The 26,990-nt window shown below is 47.4% G+C and overlaps 1 protein-coding gene, 1 non-coding gene and 1 pseudogene across 4 annotated transcripts in view; all 3 read right to left on the bottom strand.

Annotated features, from left to right (window-relative positions):
* KIF6 (kinesin family member 6) overlaps positions 1 to 26,990 on the bottom strand; it is an 873,149-nt gene that overhangs the window by 83,443 nt on the left and 762,716 nt on the right. For 2 of the 3 annotated variants that reach the window (XM_063918838.1, XM_063918840.1), the window contains exons 20-21: positions 17,157 to 17,228; positions 16,289 to 16,386 (exon numbers count right to left, since the gene is read on the bottom strand). In XM_063918838.1, the coding sequence (XP_063774908.1) occupies positions 16,289 to 16,386; positions 17,157 to 17,228 (170 nt within the window). Of the gene's footprint in view, positions 1 to 8,065; positions 8,257 to 16,288; positions 16,387 to 17,156; positions 17,229 to 26,990 lie in introns of those variants that run through there. The other variant, XM_063918839.1, reaches the window with a different exon arrangement.
* Positions 1,459 to 1,573, bottom strand: LOC134913462 (U5 spliceosomal RNA). Its single transcript, XR_010177219.1, has one exon. It is a non-coding gene; the product is annotated as a U5 spliceosomal RNA (small nuclear RNA).
* LOC134913558 (U5 spliceosomal RNA) lies at positions 3,208 to 3,315 on the bottom strand (annotated as a pseudogene).

Below are 26,990 nucleotides of genomic sequence, written 5' to 3'. Positions count from 1 at the left end.
CTGGGTCTGACATTCCCACAGAACCTGTGGGATGAGCTATTACTGACGTAGGCGATTGTAACTTAGCCTTAAAGTAAACCTGACTTGTAGTCATTATTATTACCCAGCTGGATAATGTCTGCTAAGAAACTGGCTAACCCCAGTTGGCAGTATCATAGAGAACAAACAACGTATTCATATCACGTACTGTTGACGTTCGGGACATATATAAACGCGTAATGCGTGTACCACATTCAGAATTCTAGAATGTGCTGTCCACACAGGAACCCCTATTGGTATATTGATGTGAAGAATACGAAAGCGTGATTCGTCCGAAGATCTGCTTTGTCATGAGAAAACTCAAATACGGTGGCTTGGAATACAAGGCACCCAAATATGAAAACAAAACCCTTGCCGAAGCCAAGGCTATAAGAAAATTGTTTTCCAAAGTGAGAAACTTAATTCCCATTTGTTGAAAGGGTTCAAAATATGAAAACTGTAAGAAATCTGAACCCAACTTCAAGTCGCCTGGCGCTGTAGGTGGGATAAATAGAGTGTGAACTTTGATGACACCTTGTAGAAAGATGTGTACAGACGCCAATAGAGGCAAACGTCTTTGAAAATAAGTTTACCACACAGATACCTGCACTCTTCGTGCAGATCAACGCAGTTTTCCATTCCACCCCGTTTAACAGAATATGGGTTACTTGAAGGATGATGTTGGAAACTTCCGAGGTTTACAACCTATGTAAGCCCACGAAATTTTGTAAAAATGAGCTGCCTTAAACGGCTTACTATTTCGTAACATGGTTAGTATAACCGATACTGTAATGCTCAATTTCTTAAGAGGGCGGTCTGCACCCTCACCCCGTCAACCGCAGCTGCGGTACATAGATAATAGGTACATAGGTAACTATGGGTAAACTAACGTTCCCTGATGTAACAGGTTGGACGTATTATGAGCGGGCCAAGATCGTGTGCAAGTATTCCTTGAAAATTCGAGAAGCAAACTTCTCCGAAACCCATGAGCTACCACCAGTATGACTGTGACAAACTGTCTTATGAGCCGTTTTGACAACGGAGAGAGCAGCGGAAACTGGTGGAGCCAGATACACGATGCTGAATGACCACATGAATGTGAGAGACTCCACCGCCACTGCCCTTGTGATCTGTTTTGTACACATACTGAGCTTTTGTAATTGTGGCGAGATGCCATCATGTATACTTGAGGGTAACCCCCTTCTGTGGACTCACATATGAAACACCTGTGGATTTAATGTCCAGTTTTCAGGATCCAAATCCTGACGGGTGAGATCCTCTGTCTAACAGATGTCCACTCACGTAATGATCTCTTGACATTTTCACCTAATGGTGTTCTAAGCCATTGAGGATTTGAGTCACATGCCGCATTACCATGCGGCTTCTTGGTTCTCACTGGTTGTTGTGTATGCAACTGCCGTTGCCTTGTTTGACTGCTTAAGGCCAGCGTGAGACAGGCATCAAACATTTACCTGAAACTCATGGTTGTTCCTCTCCACAGAAATCTTTAGTAAAAGGCGAAAGATTTATTCGTTCTGAAGAGAAACCAGAGTATATACCTGGTCAGACTGAAAGCGAATCATGTATTGCATTGTAAAATGCACAGAGTTCTAGGACCTTTATCGACAGCAATCTTTGTTGCTGATTTTAACTACAAATCCTGACCCTCTGCGACTGTCGTCCAGAGTATATGCACCCTTTTCCCTCTGTGGGAAACGCGAGTGAAGGGTGGCGAACTAAATTGAAAACACAACTTTATTCTTAATAGGTGAATACACCAATGTACCGCTAGTGTGCGTGTTTTGCACTAATTACTAGACGTACATTTGTTATTGCTGGTGTAGTAGGTAAAAGTCTTTGATTTACCGTATTTATCATCTTACCTAGGCATTGACATCGTTTAGACGGAATTAGATGTGATTGTTTTCGAACTTGATCTGCTACCGCAGTATACCTTAGTAGCGCAAGTTAAAGGAACTTTGTTGAGACAGAGTTCTTATGTGAGATGAGCTATCATCCCAACCTCACTTTGGTAAATACCCAAAGCGATAAGCAATGGTAGACATGAAATGGTTAATGGTTGTGGCGATTTGCAACCGCTAGAACCTGTGAAGAACAAACCGGACTGGGTAAATACGCATTCAAATGCAATTATGCAATTGTGTGGCTCCAATAAGCAAATACTAACCGCAGAAAATCCATTTTCTAACTGTAGTAAATGACTTGCTGATTGATATTGCAACGGAGCTGTTTGGTTTTGCTCAAACAGAGGGGAATAAGTAACTCTGACTCTGTTGGCGTACTACTGCCTGGTTTATAAACCTGCAAAGACTAAATGACAACCTGCCAACCGTTCGACAGAGGCAGTTTTGTCCTTTAAGCTGTAAATAGCTGAGACCTGTATGAGTTGAAGTCCTGAAACCTCGCAAATGTAACATGTAAATACGCGCTTCCACAATTGTAAAAGAAGTCATCAAACCACTGGCTTGCTGACTGTAACGTCCTGTCGTTACAAGGCGTGACTGTTCCTTATAAAGGGATAAAACGCCGTTACAAATATACTGTATGCGGTAATGGCTGAATATCATAAAGGGATAAAATACCGTTACAAGTATATCAAATTTATGAGCAAACAAGCTCTGGCCTTGTCGCGCTTAACTAGCGACAATGAAAATAACCGGCGTTAGCAGAAGCTTTACAGATATACTCTGCAGCTTCTTTTACCAGTGATCGTCATTGTTTGATACATAGATTCTAGTGACCCAAATGTATCCTGGGTTTTTATAATGTTTGAAAGAAAATCATCTAGCAATGGCGGATCGCGTCCTTTTGGAAACGATTATGTATGGTTGTTAACAACCCCCCCGCACTATCTGAGTGCTGGTCTAATGTACCCTTCTCACTCGTAGTTATAATTTGACATAGAATCGAGTGAAATAAACACTCTGGTACCCAAAGGGAAATTGGCCCTTTGGAAGACTGTCTTTTGTTAGGGCTGGCGGAGTCATTTCGAGACTCCGATGTTACCGCTCTTTTAATTTGAATTGCCAATGTTAACATAGGATTTTTAAAATTATTTTTAGTCTGCACTATAGCCTTACTCGCTATGTAGACAGACACCATAAAATAATAGGCAATAGACAGACACTTGCACGACTTAATGAAGTTATTATGTGTCATATATATATATGTTATTGCTGAACAGCATATTCATATGAAACTCAAGCTTGTTTCTCTCTACGGAAATCTTTAGCAAAAAACGAAAGATTTATTCGATATGAAGAGAAATCAAAATATTGTCTTTTATGTGAAAAGCAGTTCACATGGGCATATGAAACCCCAACCAAATTCCTACTAACTTCCCTGCGCCTCTGGTGGCTGAGAGATGTAGGGCAGGAATGTTCTAGAATTAATTAGAAATACAGATTACATGGCTGACTTATGTGAAAACTGAACCAAAAAATTCCCACTAACACCCCTGCGCCTCCTTGTGGAGTATAGGTGTATGGGCGGAATGTTCTGGAATTATAACCTGGAAGAACAGCAATGATTAAAATGACCGTCATGCCATGCTTCCACTGAAAATCACAGGACAGGTTACCTGCTGCAGCGTTAATATATAGGCTTAATAGCCTATTATACATTAAATATAGGCTTAATAGCCTATTCTACAGTTACAGGTCTATTATACAGTAAAATCCGTGCAGTTTACAATACATTATGCAGCCTTATGCTTTAGTTAGCCTTCCAGTTATTTCATTAACTGTTTAAACACTAAGCAGTCTCTTACCCCATGCAGCCTTCTGCTGCTATGGGCTTTACTCAACACTGCCTGCAGTGAATTGTATTATTTCCAACATATCTTATTCCCAAGCAGCCTTTGCTGCTGCTATGGGTCAATAACTTGTTTAAAAACTGAGCAGTCTCTTATTTAGAACTGAGCAGTGTCTTAACCCATGCAGCCTTTGCTGCTGCTATGGGCTTTACTCACCGTCACCCCCCCGCAGCCGCGCTGCTTGTGATGTAGCTTCTCCCTGTGCAGCGCCGGAAGCGAGTGCAGGGAGCTTGGGGAAACCCGGGGAGCGCTGGTATAGTGCGCCGGGGAGCCCTAGGAACGGGCGGCGCCTCATACAGCAGTGGCCGGGTGCAGCGCTGGAAGAGCGGCCGGCGTCTTTAGTGACGTACGGCCGCTCGGAGCTTTAGACCCGGGTACGCAGAGTGGCTGCTTGGGCGGCGCTCGCGTACAGTGGCTGGGAGAGCGGCCGGCGTCTGAGTGACGTGCGGCCGCTCGGTTACCGTGCTGGGAGAGCGGCCGGCGTCTGAGTGACGTGCGGCCGCTCGGTTACAGTGGCAGAGTACTGGTACAGTGGCTGGGAGAGCGGCCGGCGTCTGTGAGTGACGTGCGGCCGCTCTCTCGTTCAGCGGGGTCCTCTGTAAGCGGCGGGCAAAGCGGCGGTAAAAATAAAGGCTTTTCCCACACAGCAGGGCGGCAGCGTGAGCTGACCGCCCTGACCCCCCCACCATACCTTGCAGTGTCGCACTTCTGTAAGCTCCGTCCAGATTGTGACGGGGCTTCCATCCTGGCTGTGACGGGGCTTCTTACTGTAAGCACCGTCCAGTTTTCAGCTCTCCTCCTGGCTGTGACGGGGCTTGTAATCTCCGTCCAGTTGCAGTAGGAGACAGTCTGCCTGTGGCTGTGAGGGTGCTCTTTGTGAGGACCGACACGCCATGCGCTGCCTTGTAGCGCCTGTGGCTGTGAGGGTGCTCTTTGTGAGGACCGACACGCCATTCGCTGCCCGTGCAGCGGCACTATCCCGGACCCATGTTTTTCCAGAAACTGGGAAGGGATGTGCTAAGTGTAAAAATAAAAAGTAAAAATAAAAATTTAAAAATAAAAATCCAAGTGTGGATATACCACAAGCCTTGTTCGTGCTGTGAGCACCGAAAAAACACTGAGGTCGTACACTGAGGTACTCGGGGATATGGAGGGGGGGGAGGGTCCTAAATTTAAATATTCAGTGCCCTTGTTCGGCTACGCCCGTCCATATCCCAAGAGTACTCCAGTGACCCCTAGTGGATGATAAAGAAAATGGATTCCGTGTGGGTTATTCTACGTGGGGCAGACCACACGTAAATTCAAGGAACGTATGAACGCACATAGGTCAGCGATACGTTTATCACTAGCGGGTAAAGATATTGACCAACCTGTTCCCCGTCATTTTAAGCTGTTTAATCATAAATTAGAGGACATCAGATATTTTTTGATCGACCATGTCCCAGAATCACCTCGAGGGGGCGATAGAGCTAAGGTTCTTTTACTTAAAGAATCTCGATGGATAGTGAGGCTTGGTACCATTAAACCAGGCGGTCTCAATGACAAGATAAATTGGAACAGTTTAAACTAGTTCCGTCTGGGTTCCTGCCTCTTAGTGTACGATTGGCCCCCTTATATATTGGAGATTTCCTGTCTATGAGCATTATTGGTACCATTCACTGTTGGTTCTTTGAGTCATCCTATGGTGGGTGTATAGATAGGTGTATAGATCACCCTCTTTTTTGTCCTATAGTTGATATGTACTTTTTATCCTTACTCTGTCTCCTCTTGTGCACTTGTTCTCTCTGTATTCCGAGGGAGCATACTGCACGGTTGGAGTTGGTTTCCATAACATTGTTGCTAGTATATATGTTTTTTAATGTATTTTTTTTGCATTTTTTTGTATGTTTTTGTATGGGCATTTTTATGTATATTGGCCCTCATTCCGAGTTGTTCGCTCGCAAGGCGATTATAGCAGAGTTACACACGCTAAGCCGCCGCCTACTGGGAGTGAATCTAAACATCTTAAATGTGCGACCGATGTATTCGCAATATTGCGATCAAAACCGAGTTAGCAGTTTCTGAGTAACTCCAGACTTACTCTGCCTGTGCGAACAATTCAGTGCTTTTCGGTCCCGGCTGACGTCATAAACACACCCAGCGTTCGCCCAAGCACTCCCACCGTTTCTCCAGACACGCCTGCGTTTTTTCCGGAAACGGTAGCGTTTCCAGCCACACGCCCCTAAAACGCCGTACATCCGCCCAGTAACACCCATTTCCTGTCAATCACAATGCGTTCTCCGGAGCGACGAAAAAGCCGTGAGTAAAATTACTTTCTTCTTAGTAAAGTTACTTGACGCATGCGCAGTGCGAACATTACGCATGCGCACTAAGAGAATTCTCACTGCGATGCGATGAAAAATACCGAGCGAACAACTCGGAATGAGGGCCATTATTTCGCACTGTGGACTACATTGTACACATGGGTTGGGGTGCAGGTCCCAGCCCAGTGTTTGGATCCCCCGCGATCGGCTCAGTTTCACAGTCACGTGACTGGCGATGCAGTGACAGCCCTTGGTAGTGTTACACGTCCTGGAGCGCAGGCTTCCGTTCTATTTGGAACGCAGGCAGGTTGTTACCATGGCGATGTGACTACTTCCGCCGGGTGTACGTCACGCTCGTCAGTACACAGCTGTGGACGCCGTTTTGACCGCGGGAGACTGTATTGGAGGTGATTGGTGATAGGGGGTTTAAATTGCGGGTAAGTGTGTTATTCCATTATCTGTCTTATCTGCTGTATAGTTCTGAGGACGGGGTGCTGTCCCCGAAAGTACTCAACTTCAATACAGATTCGTTTGCTTGTTTACTAATGCCGACTCTGAGTGCCATTTCTTACATGGAACTATATATATATACACACACAAACAGAAAATTCAGTACTCACCATAGCAAGCCCACTTATCCTCACATCATCAATAAATAAATGATGGGGGTTTAGTTATTGAATTGGCCAATGCACGGAAGCCTGCAAACCGCTCGCCAAGGTACCCCACCTTCATGCAGGTCCTACACTATCACAGAGTCTTAATATATATCTCAATAGAGGTACATACTGTACATGACAGTCGCTACTGTGGTGGTTTCCCAAGCAGTTGTAAGAGAGAAATAGTCTCCAAAGGGGTATCGGAATCTGGGGCGACAGCGTCTATGTCTACACCCATTAGGTCGACACCGATTGGTCGACAGTGGCTAGGTCGAGACGGCCACTAGGTCGACATGAACAAGGTCGACATGAGTTTTTCATGGTTTTTTTGGTGTTGTTTTCTTCGTAAAGTGACTGGGAACCCCAATTAGTGCACTGTGACCCCTCAGCACAGGTTACCGTTCCCAATCGTAGTCCACGTGGATAGTAAAGTATGAAAAAGTGATTCACCGTACAAGTGTGCAATCCCATGTGTACACTGAGCTGCAAAAATCCACCGTGTGTAGTCTGTGCGCAGCCCAGGACTTACTCCTACAGTGCGATCAAAACAGGCTGATCCGGGCCGGAGCTGACGTCTCACACCCTCCCTGAAAACGTTTGGGAACGCCTGCATTTTTCCGGACACTCCCAATAAATGGTCAGTTACCACCCACAAACGGCCTCTTCCTGTCAATCACCTTGCGAACGCCTGGGCGATCAGATTTTTCACACCATCCTGTCGCTGACTGGCTATGCTCTTTGTTGTTATCCAAAACGCGTGTGCATTGTGGTGCATACGCATGCGCAGTTAGGACCTGACCGTACGCTGTGCAAAAGCAGCGATCAGATCTGAAATACCCCCTATGTTTACTACCGATATGGACTATATAGTCCATATCGGTAGTTAAAATGGCACCGTGTGTATGTCCCATTAGACTAAGACCCCTCCAATGATGGGACAGTTAACACTTTATCCGGAGATCGTGTGATCAGATTAAATAAAAACCTGTATTTTAAACATTATCTGTTCCTCATTTTTATACTATAGATAGATAATCAGTTATGGGTTTGCCTCCCTGTTCCACCGCACTATTTTCTGTATTTTTTTTATGACTTTAGGTGGATTGTTTACTAATGCTACACAGGTGTTGTTCAACAATAAGGTTAGACTATATAAAAGGGCTATCAGGCCCCATACAGACACCTTTGAAAAAGCTGCCATTAGACAGTGAAACGCGTCAGTGACTACCTCCTGGCCAGTGGGCCATGCTATACAGAATCCTGGGACCTTCCAAAAATATCTTCTGTTGTTTGGGACTTCCAGCAGGCTGACTGTGGACTAAGGGACTCCATAATACTGTGTGTTGGACTCCATTGCTGCTATCTGGACCAGTGCTACTTGGATATCCCCTGCATCACCACAGAACTGGTAATTACTTATGTAAAGCAGGATAATTACTCCCTAAGGGTGTAAAAATAAGATTTTACTCACCGGTAAATCTATTTCTCGTAGTCCGTAGTGGATGCTGGGTACTCCGTAAGGACCATGGGGAATAGACGGGCTCCGCAGGAGACTGGGCACTCTAAAGAAAAGATTAGGTACTACATCTGGTGTGCACTGGCTCCTCCCTCTATGCCCCTCCTCCAGACCTCAGTTAGGGAAACTGTGCCCGGAAGAGCTGACATTACTAGGAAAGGATTTGGAATCCAGGGTAAGACTCATACCAGCCACACCAATCACACTGTACAACTTGTGATAATTATACCCAGTTAACAGTATGAACAACAACTGAGCCTCATTAAACTGATGGCTCAGAACAAAAAACCCTATAGTTAAGCAATAACTATATACAAGTATTGCAGAAGTCCGCACTTGGGACGGGCTCCCAGCATCCACTACGGACTACGAGAAATAGATTTACCGGTGAGTAAAATCTTATTTTCTCTGACGTCCTAGTGGATGCTGGGTACTCCATAAGGATCATGGGGATTATACCAAAGCTCCCAAACGGACGGGAGAGTGCGGATGACTCTGCAGCACCGAATGAGCAAACTCAAGGTCCTCCTCAGCCAGGGTATCAAACTTGTAGAATTTTGCAAACGTGTTTGATCCCGACCAGGTAGCTGCTTGGCAAAGTTGTAAAGCCGAGACCCCTCGGGCAGCCGCCCAAGAAGAGTCCACCTTCCTCGTGAAATGGGCTTTGACTAATTTAGGATGCGGCAGTCCAGCCACAGAATGTGCAAGTTGAATCGTGCAACAGATCCAGCGAGCAATAGTCTGCTTTGAAGCAGGAGCACCCAGCTTGTTGGGTGCATGCAGGATAAACAGTGAGTCAGTTTTTCTGACTCTAGCCGTCCTGGAAACATAGATTTTCAGGGCCCGGACTACATCCAGCAACTTGGAAGCCTCCAAGTCCCGAGTAGCCGCAGGCACCACAATAGGTTGGTTCAAATGGAACGCTGATACCACCTTAGGGAGAAATTGGGGACGAGTCCTCAATTCTGCCCTGTCCATATGGAAGATCAGATAGGGGCTTTGCATGACAAAGCCGCCAATTCTGACACACGCCTAGCCGAAGCCAAGGCCAAAAGCATGACCACCTTCCACGTGAGATATTTCAACTCCACGGTCTGAAGTGGCTCAAACCAATGTGATTTTAGGAAATCCAACACAACGTTGAGATCCCAAGGTGCCACTGGGGGCACAAAAGGGGGCTGAATATGCAGCACTCCCTTAACAAACGTCTGAACTTCAGGCAGTGAAGCCAGTTCTTTTTGAAAGAAAATAGACAGGGCCGAAATCTGGACTTTAATGGATCCCAATTTTAGGCCCATAGTCACTCCTGACTGTAGGAAGTGCAGAAAACGACCCAGCTGAAATTCTTCTGTTGGGGCCTTCATAGCCTCACACCAAGCAACATATTTTCGCCATATGCGGTGATAATGTTTTGCTGTCACATCCTTCCTAGCTTTTATCAGCGTAGGAATGACTTCAACCGGAATGCCCTTTTCCATCAGGATCCGGCGTTCAACCGCCATGCCGTCAAACGCAGCCGCGGTAAGTTTTGGAACAGACAGGGCCCCTGCTGTAGCAGGTCCTGTCTGAGAGGCAGAGGCCAAGGGTCCTCTGAGATCATTTCTTGTAGTTCCGGGTACCAAGTCCTTCTTGGCCAATCCGGAACGATGAGTATAGTTCTTACTCCTCTCTTTCTTATTATCCTCAGTACCTTTGCTATGAGAGGAAGAGGAGGGAACACATAAACCGATTGGTACACCCACGGTGTCACTAGAGCGTCCACAGCTATCGCCTGAGGGTCCCTTGACCTGGCGCAATATCGTTTTAGCTTTTTGTTGAGGCGGGACGCCATCATGTCCACCTGTGGCCTTTCCCAACGATTTACAATCAGCTGGTAGACTTCTGGATGAAGTCCCCACTCTCCCGGGTGGAGGTCGTGCCTGCTGAGGAAGTCTGCTTCCCAGTTGTCCACTCCCGGAATGAACACTGCTGACAGTGCTATCACGTGATTTTCCGCCCATCGGAGAATCCTTGTGGCTTCTGCCATCGCCATCCTGCTTCTTGTGCCGCCCTGTCGGTTTACATGGGCGACCGCCGTGATGTTGTCTGACTGAATCAGCACCGGCTGGTTTTGAAGCAGGGGTTTTGCCTGACTTAGGGCATTGTAAATGGCCCTTAGTTCCAGAATGTTTATGTGTAGGGAAGCTTCCTGACTCGACCATTGTCCTTGGAAGTTTCTTCCCTGAGTGACTGCCCCCCAACCTCGGAGGCTTGCATCCGTGGTCACCAGGACCCAGTCCTGTATGCCGAATCTGCGGCCCTCGAGTAGATGAGCACTCTGCAGCCACCACAGCAGAGACACCCTGGCCCTCGGGGACAGGGTGATCAGCCGATGCATCTGAAGATGCGATCTGGACCACTTGTCTAACAGATCCCACTGAAAGATCCGTGCATGGAACCTGCCGAATGGAATTGCCTCGTAAGAAGCTACCATCTTTCCCAGGACTCGCGTGCAGTGATGCACCGACACCTGTTTTGGTTTTAGGAGGTCTCTGACCAGAGATGACAACTCCTTGGCCTTCTCCTCCGGGAGAAACACCTTCTTCTGTTCTGTGTCCAGAATCATACCAAGGAACAGCAGACGCGTCGTAGGAACCAGCTGCGACTTCGGGATATTCAGAATCCAGCCGTGCTGTTGTAGTACTTCCTGAGATAGTGCTACTCCGACCAACAACTGCTCCCTGGACCTCGCCTTTATAAGGAGATCGTCCATGTACGGGATAATTATAACTCCCTTCTTTCGAAGGAGTATCATCATTTCGGCCATTACTTTGGTAAATACCCTCTGTGCCGTGGACAGACCAAACGGCAACGTCTGGAATTGGTAATGGCAGTCCTGTACCACAAAACGGAGGTACACCTGGTGAGGTGGGTAAATGGGGACATGTAGGTAAGCATCCTTGATGTCCAGTGATACCATGTGATCCCCCTCTTCCAGGCTTACAATAACCGCCCTGAGCGATTCCATTTTGAACTTGAACTTCCTTCAAGGATTTCAAATTTAGAATGGGTCTCACCGAACCGTCTGGTTTCGGTACCACAAACATTGTGGAATAGTAACCCCGTCCCTGTTGAAGGAGGGGAACTTTTATTATCACCTGCTGGAGGTACAGCTTGTGAATTGCCGCCAGTACTACCTCCCTGTCCTGGGGAGTAGCTGGCAAGGCTGATTTGAGGTAACGGCGAGGGGGAGACGTCTCGAATTCCAGCTTGTATCCCTGAGATACCACTTGTAGAACCCAGAGATCCACCTGTGAGCGAACCCACTGGTCGCTGAAGTTCCGGAGACGGGCCCCCACCGCACCTGGCTCCACATGTGGAGCCCCAGCGTCATGCGGTGGACTTAGTGGAAGCAGGGGAGGATTTTTGTTCTTGGGAACTGGCTGTATGGTGCAGCTTTTTCCCTCTACCCCTGCCTCTGGGCAGAAAGGACGCGCCTCTAACCCGCTTGCCTTTCTGAGGCCGAAAGGACTGTACTTGATAATACGGTGCTTTCTTAGGCTGTGAGGGAACCTGAGGTAAAAAAGTCGACTTCCCAGCTGTTGCTGTGGATACGAGGTCCGAAAGACCGTCCCCAAACAATTCCTCACCCTTATAAGGCAAAATTTCCATGTGCCTTTTAGAATCAGCATCACCCGTCCACTGCCGAGTCCATAATACTCTCCTGGCAGAAATGGACATCGTGTTAATTCTAGATGCCAGCCGGCAAATGTCCCTCTGTGCATCTCTCATATATAAGACTACGTCTTTAATATGCTCTATGGTTAGCAATATAGTGTCCCTGTCAAGGGAATCAATGTTATCAGACCACGCTGCTGCAGCACTGCACATCCATGCTGAAGCAATAGCAGGTCTCAGTATAGTACCTGAGTGTGTATACACAGACTTCAGGATAGCCTCCTGCTTTCTATCTGCAGGCTCCTTTAAGGCGGCCGTATCCTGAGACGGCAGTGCCACCTTTTTTGATAAGCGTGTGAGCGCCTTGTCCACCTTAGGGGATGTCTCCCAGCGTAACCTATCCGTTGGCGGGAAAGGGTACGCCATTAGTAACCGCTTAGAAATTACTAGTTTCTTATCTGGGGAACCCCACGCTTCTTCACACAATTCGTTTAACTCATCAGATGGGGGAAAAGTCACTGGCTGCTTTTTCTCCCCAAACATAATACCCTTTTTTGTGGTAACCGGGTTAATGTCAGAAATGTGCAACACATTTTTCATTGCCGTAATCATGCATCGGATGGCCCTAGTGGATTGTATATTTGTCTCATCCTCGTCGACACTGGAGTCAGACTCCGTGTCGACATCTGTGTCTGCCATCTGAGGTAGCGGGCGTTTTTGAGCCCCTGACGGCCTCTGAGATGCCTGGGCAGGCATGGGCTGAGATGCCGGCTGTCCCAAAGCTGCGTCATCGAACCTTTTATGTAAGGAGTTGACACTGTCGGTTAATACCTTCCACATATCCATCCACTCAGGTGTCGGCCCCGCAGGGGGCGACATCACACTTATCGGCACCTGCTCCGCCTCCACGTAAGCGTCCTCATCAAACATGTCGACACAGCCGTACTGACACACCGCACACACACACAGGGAATGCTCTGACTGAGGACAGGACCCCACAAAGTCCTTTGGGGAGACAGAGAGAGAGTATGCCAGCACACACCACAGCGCTATATAATCAGGGATTTACACTAACAAAAGCGATTTTCCCTATAGCTGCTTTTATATATAGTTTTGCGCCTAAATTTAGTGCCCCCCCTCTCTTTTTTACCCTTGATGTCTGGAAACTGCAGGGGAGAGCCTGGGGAGCTGTCTTCCAGCGGAGCTGTGAAGAGAAAATGGCGCCGGTGTGCCGAGGAAGATAGCCCCGCCCCCTTCTCGGCGGACTTCTCCCGCTTTTTTATCTGTATAATGGCGGGGGATTATGCACATATACAGCTTAAAAGCTGTATTATGTGTCAATTAGCCATGTAAGGTACTCTAATTGCTGCCCAGGGCGCCGCCCCCCCCCCCCAGCGCCCTGCACCCATCAGTGACCGGAGTGTGTGGTGTGCATAGGGAGCAATGGCGCACAGCTGCAGTGCTGTGCGCTACCTTAATGAAGACCGAAGTCTTCAGCCGCCGATTTCCTACGGTTTCTTCCGTCTTCTGGCTCTGCAAGGGGGACGGCGGCGCGGCTCCGGGAACGGACGATCGAGGTCGGGCCCTGTGTTCGATCCCTCTGGAGCTAATGGTGTCCAGTAGCCTAGAAGCACAAGCTAGCTGCAAGCAGGTAGGTTTGCTTCTCTCCCCTAAGTCCCACGTAGCAGTGAGTCTGTTGCCAGCAGATCTCACTGAAAATAAAAAACCTAACAAATACTTTTCTTTCTAGGAAGCTCAGGAGAGCCCCTAGAGTGCATCCAGCTCTGGCCGGGCACAGATTCTAACTGGACGAGGAGGGGCATAGAGGGAGGAGCCAGTGCACACCAGATGTAGTACCTAATCTTTTCTTTAGAGTGCCCAGTCTCCTGCAGAGCCCGTCTATTCCCCATGGTCCTTACGGAGTACCCAGCATCCACTAGGACGTCAGAGAAATCCCTTCTTTTGAGCATACTCTCCCAGGCCTAGGATTGTCATACATTTCTCCAGAGACTGAGCCCTTATGAACCGACCAGAAATCATTGAAAAGGCCTTATTGCACATTTTAACTTTTTGGTTTGTTTAACAGTATATATGAATTGTTTTTAATTGTTATTAAATAGCCATTACTATTCTTAACAGCACCTTGCAGTATATGCTTTTTATTCATTTATTTAGCGCTATATATTTTGTATTTCAGCTGTCAGATGGGGTGTAGTAGGGTATGCCGGCGGCCGGGCTCCCGGCGACCAGCATACTGGCGCCGGAATCCCGACCGCCGGCATACCGACAGCGTGGCGAGCGCAAATGAGCCCCTTGCGCCACGCTATCTATTCTCCCTTCAGGGGGGTCGAGGACCCCCAAGAGGGAGAAAAAGTGTCGGTATGCTGGCTGTCGGGATTCCGGCGCCGGTATGCTGTGCGCCGGGATCCCGACAGCCGGCAAACTGAAGACCACCCGTCAGATGGCCCCGCTGGCTGTATAGAGGCATTTCATGAAGCTGATGAGGATTGTTTTACATCCAGTAATGAAAATTCTGCTTGTTAATATAACCAGACAAATGACAGTGAGCTGCGGCCCAGTGCAACTTCAATCAGAGGCTGGAATATGGCCCAGTGCAACTTCAATCAGAGGCTGGAATATGGCCCAGTGCAACTTCAATCAGATGCTGTAATATGCCCCAGTGCAACTTCAATCAGATGCTGGAATATGGCCCAGTGCAACTTCAATCAGAGGCCGGAATATGTAGAAAAAGGAACAGTTCGTAAAATGTGTTCTGTGCGTAGCCGAAGCAAACATTCTGCAGTGCTGAACCCTGGGGCGTTGCAGGACTTTGTTAATTGTATGCCCCATAATAGTGTCATAGCTCATATTCTAAACCATATACAGATGGAACCACGCTAATCGTGGCTCTGTCTGCACAGCAGCGCGCCCGCCGAGGCACGCCTATCGCAGCGTCTGGGACGCGCGTGCATGTGAGACACGCACGTGCCCCATTCACTGCAATGGGAGTGTCTCTGTGCAATCCTGTAGCGCGGCTGGCGCTGGGTCGTCTGGCTGCACCATCTGTAGTGACGTACTTAATGTTATGCCCCATAGTAGTTCCCTAGTTCACATTATGTCACATTGTAGTACACATTACACATTATACAATAAAAGTACCCCCAATTCACATTACGCCACTTCATATTGTGCCACATTACAGTGCCCCAGTTCATATAATGCCCTACAGTTCATCTTATACCACATTACAATGAGCAGGTCCAGGGCATAGGCATTTCTATAATGGGTGCACTGCACCCATATAGTATACTTACCTCTCTGGAGAGCTGCGGCGGCGTCCCTGCAGTGCGGGCACAAATCACTTGGAAAATGGGTACTACAGCCATTTCCAAGTGATTTGCGCATGCACACAGGAGATATCCTCCAGAACATCGCACTCGCGCCTTGTTCCCGGAGACCTGCGCATGCACAGTAGACTCTGGTTTTATGCCAGAGTCTACTAGCTGCCGGAGAGGAGGGGGCCCACAACGGAGGCTGCATACGGGTCCCCACAACGGAGGCTGCATACGGGTCCCCTCTACTCTCGTGAAACGCCCCTGGTCCAGGGGCATAACTAGATATATTGTAGTCCCAAAGGCATAAGTTTGTAAGGGCCCCTATGTACCACCCAAAGGTGAAAAATGTATGACATATGTGACAGGGAAGGGGGGCCGCTCTCTATGCTCTGGTCCCCATAGCAGCTGCACTCCCTGCACCTATGGTAGCTACGCCCTAGGCTGAACCAATATTCCTTCTATCAATTAACTTGAATTACTGACATCAGTGAGGTGTGAGGTATTCCGTGCCTCATGTCTCAGTGAAGTTGCTAGTCCTAGTGGCATAGAAACAAAATGGCTTCTTCTTCTGTAGGTGGCGGTTTCATAGTAAACTGTAAGAATCCCTGGATGCTGACCTCCCTGTAAGGCAAGCATTACCAACCTCGGTCGTGAAGGCACTCTAACAGTCCAGGTTTTAGTGATATCAATGTTTGAGCACAGGTGATTTAATTAGTACCACAGTTATTTTGATTGAAACATCTGTGTTGAAGCCTGGATCTCACTGATTATTACTGTTAGCGTGCCTTGAGGACTGAGGTTGGGAATGCCTGCTGTAAGGAAATGGTTTCATCCTCTCCCTCCATGCCGCACATATCCTCTGACTGAGAATCATGACACAGGGGAAAGCATCACTGTCAGGGTATACCACGGACTGTAGCGGAGATAGCTGGAGTAAATCAGCGAGAGACACACAATAGTGTTACCTTTCCTCTGCAGAAGGTTCTGCCGCGCTCTCACAAAGGCCAGGATGTCTGCATCAGTCTGGCTGTCCCCCGTGAGCGGGATAGGGGTATCAGCTGCCCTGGAATAGAACAGTGATGTCATGTGCAGTTCCCAATAAAATAAAGTAATTTATATCCTTGTTTTATACAACACCATACAGTATGTGTATATACTGACATCGGTCTCTGCCAATGTGGAACTTACAATCTAATTCCCTACCACAGGGACACACAACGCACACAAAGATGAGGGACCATGTAGTCAGTATCCAATTAACATACATACCTGTAGGTTTTCGTATGGCTGGAGAAAGTCAGAGCACCCTAAGGAGACCCATACTGATTCAGAGAGAACATACAAACTATACACAAGCACCATACAGTACTACTACAGCTGCCAACCAAACTCTGATCTGTACAGAGTATAACATGCCCCTTTCTAGGGGGTCAGTAATGTGGAACTGCTCTGATGGTGTATCTGGTACCAGAGTCACTATGTACCAGCATGAGATATCACTAGTAGTAACTACTGTAGGGTGTGGGTAGTCTGTATATATGATATAATGCAGTCTACAGCTCATCATCACTGTGACAGAAGCAGCCAGTATGACACAGATAAGATGTTCCAGACACTGGGGTCTATTCATGAAGCAGTGAAAAGTGTGGAGAAGTGAGCCAGTGGAGAAGTTGCCCATGGCAACCAATCAGCTGCTACGTATAATTTTATAGAATGCACTTTATAAATGTTACCTCAACACTGATTGGTTGCCATGGGCAACTTCTACACACTTTTCACTGCTTCATGAATAGACCCCATTATGTTTAGGATATAGACACCGGGTCATTTTACCTTTGGTTTGATGCTGGACGCTGCAGGCTGCTCCTGTTGCTGCTGATGACTGAATCCCCTTGGTCTGAAACACTGTAGAATAAACGTATATAAAACACAAATGATCTTTATATATCTATAAACTGCTGAAAACAATGTATAACCAGAGTTCTGATATCATTGCTGATAATCATTCATTAGGAAAACATATGGAACTATGCGCCCCTATGTAAATAGTCATAGAGATACTATGGATTTTTCTAACGAGAAAGCTGTTCAACTGAGCACAAAAATAAAAATATAACTGCAATATAACTGCAAAAATAAGAATTTACTTACCGATAATTCTATTTCTCGTAGTCCGTAGTGGATGCTGGGAACTCCGTAAGGACCATGGGGAATAGCGGCTCCGCAGGAGACTGGGCACAAAAGTAAAGCTTTAGGACTAGCTGGTGTGCACTGGCTCCTCCCCCTATGACCCTCCTCCAAGCCTCAGTTAGGATACTGTGCCCGGACGAGCGTACACAATAAGGAAAGGATTTTGAATCCCGGGTAAGACTCATACCAGCCACACCAATCACACCGTACAACCTGTGATATGAAACCCAGTTAACAGCATGATAACAGAGGAGCCTCTGAATAGATGGCTCACAACAAGAACCCGATTAGTTAATAATAACTATGTACAAGTATTGCAGACAATCCGCACTTGGGATGGGCGCCCAGCATCCACTACGGACTACGAGAAATAGAATTATCGGTAAGTAAATTCTTATTTTCTCTGACGTCCTAGTGGATGCTGGGAACTCCATAAGGACCATGGGGATTATACCAAAGCTCCCAAACGGGCGGGAGAGTGCGGATGACTCTGCAGCACCGAATGAGAGAACTCCAGGTCCTCCTCAGCCAGGGTATCAAATTCATAGAATCATGCAAACGTGTTTGCCCCTGACCAAGTAGCTGCTCGGCAAAGTTGCAAAGCCGAGACCCCTCGGGCAGCCGCCCAAGATGAGCCCACCGTCCTTGTGGAATGGGCTTTTATTGATTTAGGCTGCGGTAATCCTACCGCAGAATGCGCCAGCTGAATAGTGCTACAAATCCAGCGCGCAATAGACTGCTTAGAAGCAGGAGCACCCAGCTTGTTGGGTGCCATCAGGATAAACAGCGAGTCAGTTTTCCTGACTCCAGCCGTCCTGGAAAAATAAAATTTACAGGGCCCTGACTACGTCCAGCAACTTGGAATCCTCCAAGTCCCTAGTAGCCGCAGGCACCACAATAGGTTGGTTCAAGTGAAAACCTGAGACCACCTTCGGGAGAAACTGAGGACGAGTCCTCAACTCTGCCCTATCCATATAGAAAATCAGATAAGGGCTTTTACATGACAAAGCCGCCAATTCTGACACACGCCTGGCCAAGGCCAAGGCCAACAGCATGACCACTTTCCACGCGAGATACTTTAGCTCCATGGTTTTAAGTGGCTCAACCAATGCGACTTTAGGAAATCCAACACCACGTTGAGATCCAAAGAGTGCCACAGGAGGCACAAAAGGAGGCTGAATATGTAGTACTCCTTTAACCAAAGTCTGAACTTCAGGCAGTGAAGCCAGTTCTTTCTGGAAGAAAATCGACAGAGCCGAAATCTGGACCTTGATGGACCCTAATTTGAGGCCCAAACGTCACCCCTGCTTGCAGGAAGTGCAGGAATCGACATAGTTGAAATTCCTCCGTCGGGGCCTTCATGGCCTCCACCAAGCAACAAATTTTCGCCAAACGCGGCGATAATGTCTTGCGGTGACATCCTTCCTGGCTATGATCAGGGTAGGGATGACTTCCTTCGGAATACCCTTTTCCTTTAGGACCCGGTGTTCTACCGCCATGCCGTCAAACGCAGCCGCGGTAAGTCTTGGAACAGACAGGGTCCCTGCTGCAGCAGGTCTTGTCTGAGCGGCAGAGGCCAAGGGTCCTCTGCCAGCATCTCTTGAAGTTCCGGGTACCAAGCTCTTCATGGCCAATCCGGAACCCCGAGTATGGTTTTCACTCCTCGCCTTCTTATTATTCTCAGTACCTTGGGTATGAGAGGTAGAGGAGGAGACACATAAACCGACTGGTACACCCACGGTGTCACTAGAGCGTCCCCAGCGATCGCCTGAGGGTCCCTTGACCTGGCGCAATATCTTTTCAACTTCTTGTTGAGGCGGGACGCCATCATGTCCACCCGTGGTCATTCCCAACGGTTTACCCGCATTTGGAAAACTTCTGGATGAAGTCCCCATTCTCCTGGGTGTAGGTCGCCCATCGGAGAATCCTTGTGGCTTCTGCCATCGCCATCCTGCTTCTTGTGCCGCCCTGTCTGTTTCATGGGCGACCGCCGTGATGTCGTCTGATTGGATCAGTACCGGCTGGTTCTGAAGCAGGGGCCTTGCTTGGCTTAGGGCATTGTAAATGGCCCTTAGCTGCAGAATATTTATGTGAAGCGAAATCTCCTTGGAAATTTCTTCCCTGTGTGACTGCACCCCAGCCCCGAAGGCTGGCATCCGTGGTCACCAGGACCCAGTCCTGTATTCCGAATCTGCGGCCCTCTAGTAGATGAGCCCTCTGCAGCCACCACAGCAGCGACACCCTGTTTCTTGCTGACAGGGTTATCCGCTGTTGTATCTGTAGATGGGACCCGGACCATTAGTCCCACAGGTCCCATTGGAACGTCCTTGCGTGGAGTCTTCCGAATGGAATTATGCTTCGTACGAAGCTACCATTTTTCCCAGGACTCGTGTGCATTGATGTACCGACACCTGTCCTGGTTTTAGGATGTCTCTGACTAGAGATGACAACTCCTCGGCTTTTTCCACTGGAAGAAACACTCTTTTCTGGTCTGCGTTCAGAAACAGTCCCAGGAACAGAAGACGTGTCGTCGGGACCAGCTGTGACTTTGGAATATTGAGAATCCAGTCGTGCTGTTGTAGCACTTCCCGAGAGAGTGCTACCCCCACTACCAACTGTTCTTTGGACCTCGCCTTTATCAGGAGATCGTCCAAGTACGGGATAATAAAAACTTCCTTCTTGCGAAGGAGTATCATCACTTCGGCCATTACCTAGGTAAAGACCTTCGGTGCCGTGGACAACTCCAACGGCCGCGTCTGGAACTGATAGTGACAGTCCTGTACCACATATCTGAGGTACCCCTGGTGAGGAGGGTAAATGGGGACATGCCGGTACGCATCCTTGATGTCCAGGGAGACCCTGTAATCCCCCTCATCCAGGCTCGTAATAACCGCCCTGAGCGATTCCATCTTGAACTTGAATCTTTTGATATAAAAGTTCAAGTATTTTAATTTCAAGATGGGTCTCACCGAACCGTTTCGGTACCACAACCACTGTGGAATAGTAACCCCTTCCTTGCTGAAGGAGGGGCACCTTGACAATCACTTGCTGTGATTATAGTGTTGAATATCCACCAACACCGTCTCCCTGGCAGAGGGAGGTGCCGGTAAGGCAGATTTTAGGAAACGGCGGGGGGAAGAACGTCTCGAACTCCAGCCTGTACCCCTGAGATACTACTTGAAGGACCCAGGGATCCATGTGAGAGAGCCCACTGTCCGCTGAAATATCTGAGACGGGCCCCCACCATACCCGGGTCCGCCTGAGCAGCCCCAGCACCATGCTGTGGACCTACCGGACGCAGGGAGGACTTCTGCTCTTGGGAACTAGCTGTGTGTTGCAGCTTTTTCCTCTACCTTTGCCTCTCGGCAGAAAGGATGAGCCTCTAGCCCTCTTGCTTTTCTGGGGCCGAAAGGACTGTACTTGATGATACGGTGCTTTCTTTTGTTGTGGGGTAGCCTGTGGCAAAAAAATCGATTTCCCAGCAGTAGCTGTGGAAACGAGGTCTGAAAAAACCATCCCCAAACAGTTTTACCCCCTTATAGGGCAACTTCCATGTGCCGATTCGAGTCGGCATCGCCTGACCATTGCCAAGTCCATAACCCCCGTCTGGCGGCAATGGACCTAGCGCTTATTTTTGATGCCAGCCGGCAAATATCCCTCTGTGCATCACGCATGTATAAGACCACTTCTTTTATATGCTCTATTTTCAGCAAAATATTGTCCCTATCCATAGTTATTTTCCGACAGGGAATCTGACCACGCAGCGGGAGCACTGCACATCCATGCCGAAGCAACGGCTGGTCGCAATATAATGCCCTAGTGTGTGACTATATCTTATAGGGTAACCTTCTGCTTTCTATCAGCAGGTTCCTTCAGGGCGGCCGTATCCGGAGACGGTAGTGCCACCTTTTCTGATAAGCGTGTAAGCGCTGTATCTACCCTATGGGGTGTTTCCCTGCGTGACCTATCCTCTGGCGGGAAAGGGTACGCTGCCAAGAACCGTTTTAGAAATTATCAATTTCTTACTGGGGGAAGACCACTCTTCCTCACACACCTCATTTAATTTCTCAGATGCAGGAAAAACTACTAATAGTTTTCTCTCACCAAACACAATACCCTTTTATGTGGTACCTGGGGTATAATCATAAATGTGTAATACATTTTTCATTGCCTCAATCCTGTAACGGGTGGACCTATTGGGAGGGTACACCAGTCTCATCGATGTCGACACTGGAGTCAGTATCCGTGTCGACATCTGTGTCTGTTATCTGAGGTAGCGGGCGATTTTAGAGCCCCCCATGACATTTGAGACGCTGGAACAGGCACAAGCTGAGTAGCCGGCTGTTCTGTGTCGTCGACCTTTTATGTAAGGAGTTGACACTTTCACGTAATCCTTCCATAAGTTCAACCACAGCGGTGTCGACCCCGCAGGGGGTGACAACATATTTACAGGCATTCGCTCCGCCTCCACCTCATTATCCTCCACATACCTGTCGACACAGCCGTACCGACACACAGCACATACACAGGGAATGCTCTGATAGAGGACAGGACCCCACAAAGCCCTTTGGGGAGACAGAGGGAGAGTATGCCAGCACACACCAGGGCGCTATATATCACAGGGATAGCACCTATAAAAAAGTGTTTTCCCTTATAGCTGCATATATATTGTATACTGCGCCTAAATTGTGCCCCCTCTCTTTTTAACCCTTTCTGTAGTGTATTAACTGCAGGGGAGAGCCAGGGAGCTTCCCTCCAACGGAGCTGTGAGGGAAAAATGGCACCAGTGTGCTGAAGGAGATAGCTCCGCCCCTTTTTCGCGGACTTTTCTCCCGCATTTTTATGGATTCTGGCAGGGGTTAATGTACATCCATATAGCCCTGGGGGTTATATGTGATGTATTTTTGCCAGCCAAGGTGTTAATATTGCTGCTCAGGGCGCCCCCCCCCAGCGCCCTGCACCCATCAGTGACCGCAGTGTGAGGTGTGCATGAGGAGCAATGGCGCACAGCTGCAGTGCTGTGCGCTACCTTGATGAAGACTGATGTCTTCTGCCGCCGATTTTCCGGACCTCTTCTTGCTTCTGGCTCTGTAAGGGGGCCGGCGGCGCGGCTCTGGGACCGGACTCTGAGGCTGGGCCTGTGTTCGATCCCTCTGGAGCTAATGGTGTCCAGTAGCCTAAGAAGCCCAAGCTGGCTGCAAGCAGGCAGGTTCGCTTCTTCTCCCCTTAGTCCCTCGATGCAGTGAGCCTGTTGCCAGCAGGTCTCACTGAAAATAAAAAACCTAAAACTAACTTTTATCTAAGAAGCTCAGGAGAGCCCCCTAGATTGCACCCTGCTCGGTCGGGCACAAAAATCTAACTGAGGCTTGGAGGAGGGTCATAGGGAGAGGAGCCAGTGCACACCAGGTAGTCCTAAAGCTTTCTTTTTGTGCCCAGTCTCCTGCGGAGCCGCTATTCCCCATGGTCCTTACGGAGTTCCCAGCATCCACTAGGACGTCAGAGAAACAAAGGATAAAATAATTTTTTTAAAGCAATACAGGTGTCCTTGGGATCCTGTGTCTCTACTGGTGGGCTTTTACTTCTTCTGTAGCCAATAAGCAGTGATCAAGGGTTCCAGCTCACTGCTCATTGGTGATCATTTTCCGGGGATGGCCCTAAATTCAGCCACACAGTGGGGGTCATTAAGTTTATCACAGCGGTGCGATCGGGTCAGAACTGCGCATGCGAAAAACTCTTATGTGAGAGAGCGCATAAAGATTTTAAACATTTTTATTTCATATTAAAAACTATAAAATTCTATTATAGCATCAACATATGCATAATATTGCTATGAGCTTTTGAAACAATATAATTAATATTGCTACACAGAGAGAACTAACATTAAATAGAAGCACAAGTCAGTCCATGATAATGTGTTTATCACCAGCTGCCACTTATTTGCAGAAATATCTTCAAGATTCCTTTTATTTCCACTTTGTGGCTAGAATACAGCTCAATGTCCCGCATCAGCAGATTCTAGATTCTTTATCCACAGAGTTGGTATATAGGCACCGCTTGAACTTCATAAATTGTAAGTAATGTTCAAAAAATGCTACAGAAGTTCAAGCGGTACCTATATACCAACTCTGTGGATAAAGAATCTAGAATCTGCTGATGCGGGACATTGAGCTGTATTCTAGCCACAAAGTGGAGATAAAAGGAATTGGCTCCTAACAAAATTAACCCTAGCATGAATGTGTCTGTGTACATGTGGTAGGGAATATAGAATGTAAGATCCACTGGGGCAGGGACTGATGTGAATGGGCAAATATTCTCTGTACAGCGCTGCGGAATATGTGTGCGCTATATAAATAACTGGTAATAAATAATATTTAATGTTAGTTCTCTCTGTGTAGCAATATTAATTATATTGTTTCAAAAGCTCATAGCGATATTATGCATATGTTGATGCTATAATAGAATTTTACAGGTTTTAATATGAAATAAAAATGTTTAAAATCTTTATGCGCTCTCTCACATAAGTGATTTTCTTTTTGGTTTAGAATTTAGTAACACTTCAGAGTACTGAGTGGGAGCTGCATTTAGATTTTAAGTTGTGGTGATTAGCAAAAGTTTATTGGATATTGTATGTAAACTTACATCTGCGCCTGAATTTATATCCACACACAGATGCGGGTGGGCCTGTAAATAAGGCTGGTCCTGTGCGCCTGTGCGTCCATATAATTGTATTGTTGCATGCGAAAAACTGCAGCGTGCGATCGGGTCAGAATGACCCCCATTGTACATGTGTTCTTGTACAGTATACTGTATGTAGCTGTTCTTCCAACATTGGGGGTCATTCCGAGTTGTTCGCTCGCTAGCTGCTTTTAGCAGCATTGCACACGCCCTCTGGGAGTGTATCTTAGCTTAGCAGAATAGCGAACGAAAGATTAGCAGAATTGCGAATAGAAATTTCTTAGCAGTTTCTGAGTAGCTCCAGACCTACTCACAGATTGCGATCAGCTCAGGTCGTTTCGTTCCTGGTTTGACGTCATACACACGCCCAGCGTTCAGCCAGCCACTCCCCTGTTTCTCCAGACACTCCCGCGTTTTTCCCTGACACGCCTGCGTTTTTCCGCACACTCCCAGAAAACGGGCAGTTTTAGCCCAGAAACACCCACTTCCTGTCAATCACACTCCGATCACTTCAACAATGAAAATTCTTCGTTCGGACGTGAGTAAATCTACTAAGTATTGAGCAAAAATATTTACCGCATGTGCACTGCGTACCATGCGCATGCGCATTTTTGCCTTAATCGCTCCGTTGCGAAAATCGTCAACGAGCGAACAACTTGGAATGACCCCCATTGTCATCCACAGGTGCACGTGATTACATAGACTACACTGGTTTCGCTATATGTTTTGTCCATTGTGATTTCTTTCCACATTATAGTTGACTTGATTCTGTTTTCCTTACATTTAATAATTTTGCCTTTTGGGTTATGTAGGAGTGTATTTTCTATTTGTTACACACATTCATCAATTATGTTTCATCATATACTGGTTTTGATTCTCTGGGTCATGATTTCCTCCTGTTCTGGGAAGATTGTGGGGTCTGGGCAGTTACTCCTCTTACCTAGTTGTATGGGATGTTCTTCAGCCAACCCTGTTTGTGCTGTTTCTTCAGGTGTAATTTGTTGCCGTCTACTGCCATGTGGTATGTTTTATATCGTATATTGGGGGTCATTCCGAGTCGATCGCTAGCTGCATTTGTTCGCAGCGCAGCGATCAGGCTAAAAACGGCAGTTCTGCGCATGCGTATGCGGCGCAATGCGCACACGCGACGTACGTGCACAACGAACGATGCAGATTTGCACAGGGTCTAGCGATGCATTTCAGTCACACTGGTTGCCGCAGAGTGATTGACATGAAGTGGGCGTTTCTGGGTGTCAACTGACAGTTTTCAGGGAGTGTTTGAAAAAACGCAGGCGTGCCAGGGAAAACGCAGGCGTGGCTGGGCGAACGCAGGGCGGGTTTGTGGCGTCAAATCCGGAACTGAACAGTCTGAAGTGATCGCAAGCGCTGAGTAGGTTTTGAGCTACTCTGAAACTGCACAAATTTTTTTTGCTGGCGCTCTGCGATCCTTTCGTTCGCACTTCTGCTAAGCTAAAATACACTCCCATAGCGTTTGCATGGCTGCTAAAAACAGCTAGCGAGCGATCAACTCGGAATGACCCCCATTGTCCCTGTAGTCCAGCTGCTATAAATCTCAACTTGAGACCATTGGTGTTGAAGCATTGCCAAAGAACTTGGGTGCTGTTCCAGAAGATGGTGGTATTATCTATGGATCTTTCCCAAAATGTTATTTTATGGGTTGTTCCAGGGCATGAAGCCTGCTTCCTACATGTACACATTTCCATAGCTCAAGGAAAATGTTGCCCACATGGCAGTTCCATGGGTTTGAATTAAAAAAAACTTTATTGGAAAAGGAAATAACTGTGTGTCAGTATGTATTTAATGGCATTGATTTTGAAGTTAATCTGATCGCTATCCACCGCAGTATTCTTCCAGTTGCTAGACTTCCAATCTGTAGCCTTAAGGTGCACACACACTGAGCGCATTTCCCCCCTGCCCAGTGATGTCAGCGGGGGTGAATGGTTTTCCATAGCAGGACGCTATGGAAAGCCGCTCACCCCGCCATTCATGTCCTGGTGATACCAGCAGATGAACGGCGGCCGGCGATGAAGCGGGAGCGCACAGCAGTGCTCATCGCCGGGGCATGCACTCTGGGCGGCTTTGAGCTGAAAGCAGCTCAACACACCAAAAGTGACCTGCTTACAGCTCAAAATCGCCCAGTCTGTATGGGCCATTAGTCTTGGCCAGGGAACTCCTCAGTGACTTCTACGATCCATACAATTTCCAGTAGAAAGTGCACAGTCTCACATATGGTCAATGGGTAATATAGCAGCACTATACATATACACAATAATGATGCATAACAGAGATGTGTGTGGACCCTGTATTTCGAATTTGCAAAACCACCCGCAAGTGCATGGTTTGGTTCTGAATTCCTTTAAAATTCATAAAAAAACCATGTCATTTTTGGACCTGTTGTTGTTCCTACAGAATTATTAACATCAATAACATTAATTTCCAGTATGAAATATCACCTTAAATCATGAAGGAGGGGCTAACAGGCCATCAAAAACATAAAAACATGCTAGATCCGGTTTTTTGATCCAAAACCTGACTCCAAAGTGACCAGAGCCGGGACTCGATTCGACTTGAAACCCCAAAGTTTGGGTGTACTCGGCCTTCAACAAAACCAAACCGCTCATCTCTAATAATAATGGGCTATACAGATGTGAGTGAGCCGCAAGGTCCCATGCAACTCTGATCGCGTTGGACATATTAACTGTCAGTGATCACTTATAATTAGTAAACCCTAACCTTTCAAACTAAGCTATTTTACCAGAGAAGGCTACATGTACACGGAAC

Source organism: Pseudophryne corroboree, chromosome 4 (genome assembly GCF_028390025.1).
Source record: "Pseudophryne corroboree isolate aPseCor3 chromosome 4, aPseCor3.hap2, whole genome shotgun sequence".
Classification (NCBI taxonomy): domain Eukaryota; kingdom Metazoa; phylum Chordata; class Amphibia; order Anura; family Myobatrachidae; genus Pseudophryne; species Pseudophryne corroboree.
The sequence above is the reverse complement of the archived record's forward strand: the minus strand, read 5'-3'. Positions and strand labels throughout refer to the sequence as shown.